This window comes from Mobula birostris, chromosome 13 (genome assembly GCF_030028105.1).
Source record: "Mobula birostris isolate sMobBir1 chromosome 13, sMobBir1.hap1, whole genome shotgun sequence".
Taxonomy (NCBI): Eukaryota; Metazoa; Chordata; class Chondrichthyes; order Myliobatiformes; family Myliobatidae; genus Mobula; species Mobula birostris.
This window is the reverse complement of record NC_092382.1, coordinates 109,284,835-109,298,556: the sequence shown is the minus strand read 5'-3', so window position 1 is coordinate 109,298,556 and position 13,722 is coordinate 109,284,835. Positions and strand designations below refer to the sequence as shown.

General features: G+C 47.8%; 1 protein-coding gene across 1 annotated transcript in view; it reads right to left on the bottom strand.

Moving 5' to 3' along the window:
- Positions 1 to 204: 204 nt before the first annotated feature.
- Positions 205 to 13,722, bottom strand: part of LOC140208151 (uncharacterized) — a 34,319-nt gene continuing 20,801 nt past the window's right edge. The window contains exons 4-7 of the mRNA XM_072276633.1: positions 9,316 to 9,426; positions 3,611 to 3,727; positions 1,726 to 1,992; positions 205 to 365 (exon numbers count right to left, since the gene is read on the bottom strand). Coding sequence (XP_072132734.1) covers positions 205 to 365; positions 1,726 to 1,992; positions 3,611 to 3,727; positions 9,316 to 9,426 — 656 coding nt within the window. The remainder of the gene's footprint in view (positions 366 to 1,725; positions 1,993 to 3,610; positions 3,728 to 9,315; positions 9,427 to 13,722) is intronic.

Below are 13,722 nucleotides of genomic sequence, written 5' to 3'. Positions count from 1 at the left end.
TCTCTGCTGGATTATGTGTTGCATTGAACTGCTGCTGCTAAGTTAAGTTTCACGTCACATGCCGGTGAAAATAAACCTGATTCTGATTCTGATTCTGGAGGGAGTTCCACTCCGTGTCTATCCCCGGGATGTGTGAGTGACGGTGTGCAATGATTGAATCTTTGTTAAACCCCGGGAGTGTATGATTGTTCTCCATATCGCTTCTCACGGTGTGACACATACCTTTTCCTTGTTTGAATTGATTTCGAGGAGACTTGCATCAACGTTTGAACAATGATTCCTCGCTGCATCATAAGATTTCTCCAAGGTGGATATGAAATAACACCGATCTGCGCTTTCGGTCCAGTTCCCAGGACACCTTTCCTCTGCAAATCAGGAACGAAGAACAGTGAATCTCCCTCCATTGCTCCCATCGCACACTCCCGGAGTCAGAGGTGGAGTGAAGCTTCCTCCACACCGTCCATTACAGACTCCCAGGATCACACACAGATTGAGGCTCCCAGTGAACTGCCCCAGTACACGTGCCCGGGGTCTGATACAAACTCCCCGCACAGCCTCCTATCACGCATTCCCGTGGTCGGACTGAAATTGAAGCTCATGCGCAATCTCCCATTACACTCTCCTGGTGTCAGACTCAAATTAAATCTCCCTACACGACACCCAATTACACACTCTCGGAACCCGTCACAGGGTGTCGGTCCCTCAACTGCTTCCCATCACAAACTTCAGGAGTCAGTTACGTGCTCCTTCCCGCCATGCTGTCACAGATTTCCTGAGGGATAGACACAAATCGAATTTGAATCCACAGCGTCCGGTCACACACACTCGGAGTGAGAGCAGACTTTAGCTCCCTCCGCAACTTCCAATCATGCAACTCGTTGCCAGACACCGAAGGAGTCTCCTTCAGCACTGTCCCATCACAGAATCCAGTGGACAAACACAGAGTAGAACTCCCTTACACTGTTACATCATACCCAGCCAGGGTCAGGCACAGAGTGAAGCTCCCTCCACTGCGTCCCATCACTCACCACCGTGGTCAGACATAGATTAAGATCCCTCCACACCTTTCCATCACACACTTCCGGGATCAGACATGGAGAGAAGCTCCCTCCACACCGTCCCATCACACACTCCCGGTGTCAGACACAGAGTGATGCTCCCTCTGCACCGTCCCATCACACACTCCCGTGGTCAGACACAGAGTGAATCTCCCTCTGCACCGTCCCATCACACACTCCTGGGGTCAGACACAGAGTGAAGCCCCCTCTGCACCGTCCCGTCGCACACTCCCGGATTCAGAGTAAAACTCTCTTTCCACGGTGTCACAACACCATTCATTGATCAGACATGGGGTGAAGCTCTCTGGATCCTGTCATATCATACAACCCGCCTGTCAGAAACAGGGTGAAGCTGGATCTATACCGTCACATCAGTGATTCCCGGAGCCAGACATAGCGTGAAGCAGTAATGTTACGTCTCACAATCCCGTGGGGAGACACAGAGTGACACCACCTCCACAACGTCCAATCATACTCTCCTGGGTTCAGTAATAAAGTGAAACTTCCTCCACGCAACACCATCACACACTCACCGGTCAAACACAGAGTGAATCCCCTTCCATAACATCTCTTCACTCACTCCCGATGTCAAGCACAGAGTGACGCTTCCTCTCTCTATGCCTGGTCTGTGGTGAAGAGCGGGTTAATGAAGGGGATGACGCCTCACCTCTTCTGCTGATCAAGAATTCACAGATTTGAGCCATGCTGTTCTTGACGGATCTGAGCTTCGTTTTTATCTCAGTGATCTGGTGCCGGAGATCGTTGTGCATTCGTACAAGAACGGACAGATTGGTTTTGAGCGCAGTAAGATTCTTGAGACAGGTTTTCTCGGAGTGATTCAGGTGGGATATCTCAGAGACCTTGGTTTGAAGGGTTGAGTTTAACTCATGGCAGTTTTGGTCGAGGGCGGTCTGAGACTGACGAATCTGTGATACTGAGAGAGATGGTGAAGGATGTTTAGCGTTTACAGTGACACGTGAGTCAGCATCATGCTACCGAGCGGGTCACAGAGAGTGTTATGCCAGTGTCACGGTGAATGGTGTCACAGTGAGAGGAGTCGGCGTGTCGTTTCACGCTGAGGGGTTTATCAATGCCCCAGTGAAGGTTTTGTTGTTATATTGGGTGTCTGCGGCAGTATCGTGAGGTGCATATTCGAGTTGCAGTGAGGGACGTGTCGGTGTCACTGTGATAGGTGTTTCTGAGCCCCGGCGAGAGTTGTGCCGGGTCACAATGAAGTGAATCCCGATGGCACGGCGAGGGAAATGTCAGAGTGAGGGACCTTGTGACGTCACGGTGAGTGGAGTAACTGTGTCATGGTGTGGGGTGTGCTAGTCTCACAGAGAGGGGTGTGTCTGTGTCACGGTGAGAGGCATGTCATGGCCACGGTGCGTGTGACAGTGTCAGAATGAGGTGTGGGAACTGTGTCCAGTTCTGGTCACCTCACTATAGGAAGGATGTGGAAACATTGGAAAGGGTACAGAGGACATTTACCAGGATGCTGCCTGGTTTAGAGAGTATGCATTATGATAAGAGATTAAGGGAGCTAGGGCTTTACTCTTTGGAGAGAAGGAGGATGAGAGGAGACATGATAGAGGTGTACAAGATAATAAGAGGAATAGATAGAGTGGATAGCCAGCGCCTCTTCCCCAGGGCACCACTGCTCAATACAAGAGAACATGGCTTTAAGGTAAGGGGTGGGAAGTTCAAGGGGGATATTAGAGGAAGGTTTTTTACTCAGAGAGTGGTTGGTGCGTGGAATGCACTGCCTGAGTCAGTGGTGGAAGCAGATACACTAGTGAAGTTTAAGAGACTACTAGACAGGCATCTGGAGGAAATTTAAAGTGGGGGCTTATATGGGAGGCAGGGTTTGAGGTTCGGCACAACATTGTGGGCCGAAGAGCCTGTACTGTGCTGTACTAGTCTGTGTTCTATGTTCTATGTTCTGTGTAATTGCCTCAGTGAGCGGTGCATCGGTGTTATGTTGAGCGGTGATACTGTCTCGGTAAGGGGCGTTACAGTGAAGTGTGGGCCTTTGTCATGAGGCGGTGCTGAGAGGATCACGTTGAGGAATGTGAAGGTGCCACGGTGTACGGTACCTCAGTGTCAGAGTGAAGAACGTTTCGGTGTCATTGTGAGGTGTGTTTCGGTGTCGCCTTGAGGAGTTTATCAGTGATACGGTCAGGGGTATGTCGATGTTACAGTGAGTGTTACGCTGCGGTCAGTGTGACTGCCACGTGTTGTCACGGCGATGTTCCGCATCCGTGCTGCGGTCAGCAGTGTATCTGTGTCTCGTGGATGGTCGTGACAGTGCTACGGTGACAACATTGTTCATGTTATGGTGAATGGCGTGTCGGTGTCAGGATGTTTCTTCATTGCGTTCAGGTGAAGACCGTGTCTTTATCACGGTTAGGGATGTGTCCGTGATATGGTGGTCGGTTTTAATCGGTGTTACAGTAAGGGACGTGTCGGTGTCGCTGTGGTGTTTTACAATAACAATTTATTCCACTCTCTTTATTTATGGTCTGACTCCACACGGAGACTGTTCCACTCACCATGGATCGAGAGTCCGATCACTATCACGATGAGGGCGGACGTGACTAGGCAGAGTAGGCAGATCAGACGGAACGGTCTATTTCCGATCTTCAGTTTCGACTCCTGTTCATGCGCACCTGTGGAGAGACCATACGGCCATAGGACATATGATATGGGAGCAGACGTAGGACATTCGGACCTTCGAGACTTCTCGGTTGTTGAATCATGGGCTGATCTAATTCTACCAGTCTTTCCCAATCGCCTGCCTTCTCCCCTTACCCTTTGAAACGTTAGCTAATCAAGAACGTATCTATCTCTACCTTAAATGCACCCAATGACTTGGTTTCCACAGCTGCTTGTGGTAAAGAAAATCCACAGATTTACCACCCTCTGACGAAACGAATTTCACCGCATCTAAGTTCTAAAAGGACGCCCTTCAATCCTGAAGTCGTGCCCTCTTGTCCTAGACCCCGCTACCATGGGAAATAACATTTCCATATCTAATCTGTTCAGGCCTTTCAACATTGGAAAAGTTTCAGTGAGGTCCCCCCTCATTCTACTCAGCTCCAGGGAAGGCAGCCCAAGAGCTGCCGGATGTTCCTCATCGAGCAAGCCTTACACTTCAGGAATCATTCTCGTGAATCATCTCTGAACCATGTCTTATATCAATGTATATCAGGAGCCCAAAACTGCACACAATACTCTAATTATGGTCTCGGGGGTGCTTTTTGATACCTGAACATCACATTGCAGTTCTTACATTCTAGACCTTTAGAAATGAATGTCAACATTTCTTTCGCTTTTTTCACCACCCAGTGAACCTGGAGATTACCCTTTAGGGTACCTTGCACCAGTACTTCCAAGTCCCTTTGCATTTCGGCATTTTGAATTCTCTTATCATTCAAATAGTAATCTGCGTGCTTATTTCATCCACAATAGTGCATGATCATACAATTTCCAGCATCGCATTTCATTTGGCACGTCTTTGTCCATTCCCCTAAACTGTCTAAGTCTCTCTGTTTCCTCAACACCACTTGCTCATCCACATATCTTTTTATCATCGGAAATTTATGCAAGAAATCTATGAATCCTATCGTCCAAATCATTGACAAACATCGTAAAGATCAGCCGTCCCAACACCGACCCCTGTGGAACTCCTGATGCCTCGGCAATCTCTCCGCCCAATTCCTTCACAGCCCGAGGGTGTATTCCATCAGGTCCAGGAGACCATAAGATTATGATACATGCGATCTACGGACTATTGGCCGTCTGGATTCAGAGATTATTAATTGTTCACGGTTCTATAATTGTTTGCCCGCTTTGTTCTTTTTTTCACACTTTGGATACATGACGGACTTAACTCTGTCATTTCTCCAACCGTATCTGTGACTGATTTATGTCCCATTGAATATTTTTGCCAGTTTTCAACACGATCCACAATGACACCCATAGAACATAGAATAATACAGCACAGTACAGGCCCTTCGGCCCACAATGTTGTGCGACTCTCAAACCCTGCCTTCCACATAACGCTAAACATTAAATTCCGCCATATACATGTCCACTAGTCTCTTAAATTTCACTACTGTCTGCCTCCACCATTGACTCAGGCAGTGTATTCCACGCACCAACCACTCTCTGAGTAAAAATACTTCCTCTAATATCCCCCTTGAACTTCCCACCCCTTACATTAAATCCATGACCTCTACAATTGAGCAGTGAGGCCCTGGGGAAGAGGCACTCCATCTATTCTTCTTGATATCTTGTATACGTCTTTCATATCTCCTCTAATAGTCCTTCTCTCCAAAGAGTAAAGCCTTAGCTCCCTTCATATCTGATCATAATCCATACTCTCTGAACCAGGCAGCATCCTGGTAAATCTTGCCCGTACCCTTTCCAATGCTTCCACGTCCTTGCAGTAGTGAGACGACCAAAATTGGACACAGTACCCCAAGTGTGGCTTAGCCAAACTTTTAGAGAACTGCATGGTTACCTTACGACTCTTAAAACTCTATCCCTCGACTGATGAAAGCTAACACCTCATACGCTTTCCTAACTACCCTATCTACCTGTGAAGCAACTTTCAGGGATGTGTGGACATGCACCCCCAGAGCCCTCTGCTCCTCCACACTATCAAGTTTCCTGCCATTTACTTTGCACTCTGCCTTGCTGTTTGTCCTTCCAAAGTGTATCACCTCACACTTCTGCGGGCTGAACTCCATCTGCCTCTTCTCAGCCGACTTCTGCATCCCATAAATGTCTCTCTGCAATCTTCGACAATCCTCTACACTATCTACAGCACCTCCAACCTTTGTCTTGTTTGCAAACTTGCCAACACACCCTTCTACCCCAACATCCATATCGTTATCACGAAAAGTAGAGATCCCAGAACCGATCCTTGTGGGACACCACTAGTCACAACCCTCCAAACAGAATGTATTCCTTCCATTATGACACTGTGCCTTCTGCAGGCAAACCAATTCTGAATCCACCTGGTAAAACGTCCTTGGATCCCATGTCTTCTGACTTTCTGAATAAGCCTACCGTGTGGATCCTTGTTAAGTGCCTCACTAAAATCCATATAGATCACGTCCACTGCACTACCCTCATCTATATGCCTGGTCACCTCTTCAAAGAACTCTATCAGGATTGTTAGACACGATCTATCCTTCACAAAGCCATGCTGACTGTTCCATGATTCTCTAAATGCCCATAGATCCTTTCTCTAAGAATCATTTCCAATCGTTTTCCCACCACCAACGTGAGGCTCACTGGTCTACAATTAACCGGACTATCCATACAACCTTTTTTGTACAAGGGGACAAACCTCATTGCCTCCAATCCTCCGGTGCCATTCCCTTAGACAACGAGGACATAATGTTCCTCGCTAAAGGCTCAGCAATCCCTTCCCTCGCCTCGTTAAGCAGCCTGGGGAATATTCTGTCAGGCCCCAGGGACTTATCCGTCCTAATGGATTTTAACAACTCCAACACCTCCTATGCCTTGATATCTACATACTTCAGAGCATCAACCTCCCTCATGTTGTCCGCACCGTCATCAGGTTCCCTCTCATTGGCGAATACCGTCGAGAAACATTCATTGAGGACCTCTCTCGCTTCCACAGACTCCAGGAACATCTTCCCAACTTTATCTCTAAACGGTCCTGTCATCCTGTTGTTCTTCATATCACTGAATCGTCGCATCGTGCAACTCATGAAACTGAGCAACGCACCCATCTGCAAATTCATCCCGATTATTTATAAACAGCACAGTCTGGAGGTGCAATGAGCTCCCAGGAAAGTGGTCGAGGCAGATGAATTATTCCAGTCAAAGGGAAAAGAATAGAACAGAATAGAATAGAAAACCTACAGCACAATACAGGCCCTTCGGCCTACAAGTTGTGACGTACATGTCCTCCCTTAGAAATTTCTGGGCTTACCTATACCCCTCTATGTTACTGAGCTCCATGTCGCAATCCAAAGGTCTCTTAAAAGACTCTATCGTATCCGCCTCCACCACTGTTGCCGGCAGCCCATTCCACGCACTCACCACTCTCTGAGTGAAAAACATAGCCCTGACATCTCCCCCGTACTTACTCCCCAGCACCTTAAAACTGTGTCCTCTTGTGGCGACCATTTCAGCCCTGGGGGAAAAAGCCACTGACTGTCCACACCATCAATGCCTCTCGTCATCTTATATACAAGATAATAAAGGGAACGATTACAAAAGGTTCAGAGAGCTCGGTAATGTTAGAGCTCGAGAAGATTATAAGTCTGATAGGAAGAATCTTAAGAAGGAAATTAGGAGACCCAGAAGGGGGCATGAGAAGGCGCTGGCGGGCAGGATCAAGGAAACGCCAAAGGCATTGTCCAAGCATGTGAAGAGCAAGGGGTAAGACGCGAAAGAAAAGGACCTATCAAATGTGACAGTGGGAAAGTGAGTATGGAACCGGAGGAAATAGCAAAGGAAGTTACTGAAAACTTTATTTCAATATTCACTACGGAAAATGACCTCGGTGATTGTAGTGATGACTTGCAACAGGCTGAAAGGCTTGAGAATGTAGGCATTAAGAAAGAGGATGTGTTGGAGCTTTTGGAAAACACTAAGTTGGATAAATCGCCGGGACCCGATGAGATGTACCCCAGGCTACTGTGAGGCGGGGGAGAAGATTGCTGAGCCTCTGCCGATGATCTTTGCATCATCAATGGTGAGGGAGAGATTCCGGAGCACTGGAGCGTTGCGTATATTGCTCATTTATTCAAGAAATTGAGTTGAGATAGCTCAAAAAAATTATAGACCACAGAGTTTGACCTCAGTAGTTGGTAAGTTGATGGATAAGATCTTGAGAGTCAGGAATTATGAACATTTGGAAACGTACAACATGATTAGATGTAGTCAGCATGGATTTGTCATAGGCAGTTCATACCTTACGAGCCTGATTGAAATTTTTGAGGATGAGACTAAACACATTGATGAAGGAACAGCAGTAGGTGCAGCGGAAATGGATTTCAGCAAGGCCTTTGATAAGGTACCGCATGCAAGGCTTATTGAGATAGTATGGAGGCATTGTATCCAAGGGGGCATTGTTTTGTGGATCCAGAACTGGCTTGCCCACAGAAGGAGAAGTCAGGTTGTAGACGGGTCACATTTTGCACGTAGGTCGGTCACCAGCCGCGTGCCTCAGGGATCTGTGTTGGGTCCCCTGCTATTGGTGAATTATATAAATGACCTGGATCAGGAAATGGAGGGAAGGGTTAGAAAGTTTGCTGATGTCACAAAGGTTGGAGGTGTTGTGGATAGTGTGGACGGCTGTCAGAAGTTACTGCGAAGCATTGATATGCTGCAAAACTGGGCTTAGAAGTGGCAGATTGAGTTCAACCCAGGTAAGTGTGATGTGGTTCATTGTGGTAGGTCAAATATGATGGCAGAATATGATATTAATGTTATGACGCTTGGCAGTGTGGAGGATCGGAGGGATTTTGGGGTCCGGGTCCATAACAAACTCCAATGAGCTGCGCGGGTTGACCCTGTCGTTAAGAAGGCGTATGGTGGATCGGCCTTCATCAATAGTGAAATTTAATTTAGTAGCTGCGAGGAGTTGTTGAAGCATGTATTGGACCCCGGTCAAACTTGGAGTACTGTGCTCAGTTCTGGTCGCCTCAATACAGGAAGGATGTGGAAGCCCTAGAAAGGGTGCAGAGGAAATTTACAAGGATGTGGCCGGGATTGGGAAGCATGCCGTATGAGAATAGGTTGAGTGAACACGACCTTTTCTCCTTGGAGTGACGGAGGATGAGCGGTGATCTGAGAGAGGTGTATAGGATGATGAGAGGCATTGATCGTGTGGATAGTCAGAGGCTTTTTCCCAGGGCTGAAATCGTTGCCACAAGAGGACACATGTTCAAGGTGTTGGGGAGTAGGTACAGAGGAGATGCCAGGGGTAACTTCTTTACTCAGAGAGTGGTGAGTGCGTGGATTGGGCTGCCGGCAACGGTGGTGGAGGAGTATACGACAGGGTATTTTTAGAGACTTTTGGATAGGTACATGGAGCTTAGTCAATTAGAGGGGTATAGGTAAGCGTAGTAATTTCTAAGGTAGAGACATGTTCGGCACAACTCTGTAGGCCGAAGGCTCTGCATTGCGCTGTAGGTGTTCTATGTATCTATGTTTCTAATTAGAAATTTGAATATTTTGAGCGAATGACATCACTACTGTGAACTCTGACCTGTTTGTGCAGTGGTTGGCATCCCTCCGGATCCCGAGGCAATGGGAGGATCCTCGCGCTCATCGATGTCTTCCCCAATGTTCAACTCTGGGCTGGTGGCGGTCAGGCCGTCTGGGAGAGAAAGTCAGACAGGCAGATTAGGGAGAGATTGAGAAAGGGGTAGAAAATGGGGGAGAGAGTCGCGGAGAGAGAGAAGAGACAGCAGAAGAGAGAGGGGGTAAGCGAGGAGGATGGGGGCTGAAAGAGAGGGTGATTGAGAAGGGAGAGTGTGCGGAGATCTGTGGGAGAAGGATGGAGAAGAGAGAGAAGATAGTATTAGAGAGGGGAAAGAGCGAGAGGAGAAACCATCGGGGAGAGGGAGATAGAGCTGGATAGGGAGGAGCGGAAAGCGTGGAGGGGAGATGAGCGGAATACAGGCACACAGAGAAGTGGGCAGAACGACTGTGGTTCAGGAAGGGATGACAGTGAGCGGAGAGGGTGAAGATAAGGGAACAGTGTGAGACAGTAGGGGAAAGAGTTTGAGAGAGGGACGGGGTGATAAAGGAGGAGGAGAGGGAGGGAGGGAGAGAGGGTAGAGAGAGAGAGAGGTGAAGAGTGAGAGAAAGGGACCGTGGCAAGTGAAGGAGAGAAAGAGAATGAGGTTTGAAAAGGGAGAGAGTGTTTTAATTTATACTGTGCTCCCTCCTCACCGTTTCTCCCACTGTCCTCACTCCTCACCACCCCGGCATATACATCACAGACAGAAGAGGTCCCAGCGGAATGCCACAGATATAGATCCCTTCATTGGAGTAGAACAGGGTAAAAGAGTAACAGAATGCAGAGTAAAGTGTCACAGTTACAGAGGAAGTTCAGTTCATGCAGTCAATAAGGTGCAAGGGCGACGGCGAGGTAAACTTTGAAGTCAAGAATACAACTTATCAGAATAGTGGTCTATTAAATTGTCTGATGAAGCAGGTTAGAAACTGTCTTTGAGGCTGGTGAAACGTGCTTTACTATCTTCCACCGATAGGTGGTGATATAGGGTAATACAATTATCCAGGGTGGATGGGAATCTTTATTCGGCTGTCTGCTGTAGCGACGCAGCGGGAAGTGCCGAGAGAGTCCGTGGAGCTGAAACTGGTGCCCCTGATCTGCTGAGCTGTTTCCTGGACTCTCTGCAGTTTAGTTGCGGTCACGGACGGAGTAGTTTCCCTCAAGTCGAGCTGCATTGTGATTGGATGCTTTCGGTGGTGCCTCGAGAAAGATGGCCGAGGTCCTACAGGAACATACCAAGCTGACTGAGGAGCCAAGAAGGCTGACGAGGGCAGGGCAGAGGAGATAAAGTATAGGGACTCTAGTAAGTCTAACTAATTCCTCCTCTTGATAGGCTATTCTGTATAATGGTGTGGAGCCCAGGGAGATTTGACTGACTAATTTGTTTTCATATTCCAGGAAGACAAACAAAGGTAAAGGTTCACACTGAACTGGAGGGTCCCTGGAGAGAGTTGAGGAGCAAAGAGACACGGGTGTGCAGGTACATGGATCTCTGAAAGTGGAGTCACAGGTACACAGGGCGGTGAATGGGGCGTCTGACACGCCGAGCTTCATCAGTAAGGACACCGAGTAGAGGAATGGGGAGGCCCCGTTGCAGATGAACATGGTGTCGGCGAGGCTGCACTTCGAGGACGGGGTCCAGTTTTGCTCGCCCTGCTGTCGGAAGGATATTATTTGCTGGCCAGAAAGAAATGCAGTTGAAGATTGGTGATATCAAATGAATCAGGGACAATAGATGCAGATGGCTTTGCTCCTGCCGCGAGGGAGCAGAGGGAGGCTGCCATTTCAAGAAGAGATTGTGTTCTCCATTTTGTGTGTTAGTCGCTTGGTTGATGCGAAATTTAAAGTAGACACAGTGATGTCACAGGCAATCTCCTGAACTAAGGGATCATTTCCAAATAAGACGTCATTTGTGAGGCGTTATTTGATTGGGTAGAACACGCGGAATTGTGAATGTTGGTCTGCGAGCCATAAATTACAGATTGTGACTTGCTGCTAAATGGAGATTAAATGGAGTAGGGCCAATGGAAAAGTGTTAAAGTCAGACACGTGACCACTAGCCAATGACACTGGAATGCAATTCATGATGTCGGAAAAAAAAGACGTTTCAAGTTTGCTGCCAGAGGTCACTGAGAAACAGAACAACTAAATCTTGGACATGTGGAAAGTCAAAACGCCTACGAAGAACATGTGGCCAGCAGCAAAAACTCCTTTGTACCTAGTAATAACTTTTCTGTACTTTGACCGAGCATGAAAGGTCAGGATAACTTCGCTGGTACGGCGGCCGGCTAGTGACGCAATAGCATCAGCGCCGGATCCGGAGCGAAAGTTCCCGAGTTCGAATCCAAGACGGGCCACATCCACCAACACCCCACCCCCCGGGACACGCTTTCCATCCGTGCCGGGTTGAGGGTGAAAAAAAAAAGGCTCGAGGCCTGGTTAATCTGAAAGGAGACCAATCCTGACACCACGCCAAACAAGAATGGCTGACTGCCAAACAAGAATGGCTGGCTGAAAAATAAGCTGGTGCGGAGGCAATATTCCGTACTTTATCTATTTGTCAAATTAGACAATACGGGTACTTGACGGCAAATACAGATCGCCCTGTGCCTCCCTGATCATTATTAGCTGAGTCTTGCAACACTTTGAGCTGAAAAGAGTTGCAGATATTGACTGGACGCGAGGGACTGAATTACTCAGAGAAGTCGGGCAGGTTGGGTCTTTAATTTGAGGGCAAGGATGACCTTACTGAGGTGTACAAAGCACGAGGGGCACAGATCGAGTGAATGAGCACAATCACATTCTCCAGGCCTGGAGAATCGAGGACCACAGCGTCCAGGGCGAAGATGAGAGGGGAAACAGATTTACTTGGGCAGCCGAGTGACAACCTTTTGTTACCCAGATGGTGGTCCGTCTATGGAACGAGTGCTCTGTTCAGAAGCATAAGGCAATTGGAGACTTGGGTGCATGACTCGTGAAACGCTCCAGAATGACGTCATTACTGCGACCTCTGACCTGTCTGTGCAGTGATTGACAGTTCGCCGGGCCCCGGGGCGGTGGGAGGATCCTCGAAACAGGGGACTGATAGACCGGTTCGCCTAACATTGATGGTGGGAAAAATGCTAGAGTCAGTTATCAAGGATGTGATATCAACACATTTGGAAAGCAGTGAAATCATCGGACAAAGTCAGCATTGATCTGTGAAAGGAAAATCGTGCCTGACGAATCTTATAGAATTTTTTGAGGATGTAACTAGTAGAGTGGATAGAGCAGAATCAGTGGATGTGGTATATTTGGATTTTCAAAAGGCTTTTGACAAGGTCCCACACAGGAGGTTAGTGTGCAAACTTAAAACACACGGTACTGGGGGTAGGGTATTGATGTGGATAGAGAATTGGTTGGCAGACATGAAGCGAAGAGTGGGAACAAACGGGACCTTTTCAGAATGGCAGGCAGCGACTAGTGGGGTACCGCAAGGCTCAGTGCTGGGATCCCAGTTGTTTACAATATATATTAATGTCTCAGATGAGGGAATTAAATGCAGCATCTCCAAGTTTGCGGATGACACGAAGCTGGGCGGCAGTGTTAGCTGTGAGGAGGATGCTGAGAGGATGCAGAGTGACTTGGATAGGTTCGGTGAGTGGGCAAATTCATGGCAGATGCAATTTAATGTGGATAAATGTGAGGTTATCCACTTTGGTGGCAAAAACAGGACAACAGATTATTATTTGAATGGTGGCCGATTAGGAAAAGGGGAGGTGCAACGAGACCAGGTTGTCATTATACACCAGTCATTGAAAGTGGGCATGCAGGTACAGCAGGCGGTGAAAAAGGCGAATGGTATGCTGACATTTATAGCGAGAGGATTTGAGTACAGGAGCAGAGAGGTACTACTGCAGTTGTACAAGGCCTTGGTGAGACCACACTTGGAGTATTGTGTGCAGATTTGGTCCCCTAATCTGAGGAAAGACATCCTTGCCATAGAGGGAGGACAAAGAAGGTTCAGCAGATTGATTCCTGGGATGTTAGGACTTTCATATGATGAAAGACCGGATGAACTAGGCTTATACTCGCTGGAATTTAGAAGATTGAGGGGGGATCTTATCGAAACGTATAAAATCCTAGAGGGATTGGACAGGCTAGATGCAAGAAGATTGTTCCCGATATTGGAAGTGTCCAGAACGAGGGGTCACAGTTTGAGGATAAAGGGGAATCCTTTTAGGATCGTGATCAGGAAAAAAAACTCTTCACACAGAGAGTGGTGAATCTGTGGAATTCTCTGCCACAGGAAATAGTTGAGGCCAGTTTATTGGCTATATTTAAGAGGGAGTTAGAGATGGCCCTTGTGGCTAAAGGGATCAGGGAGTATGGAGG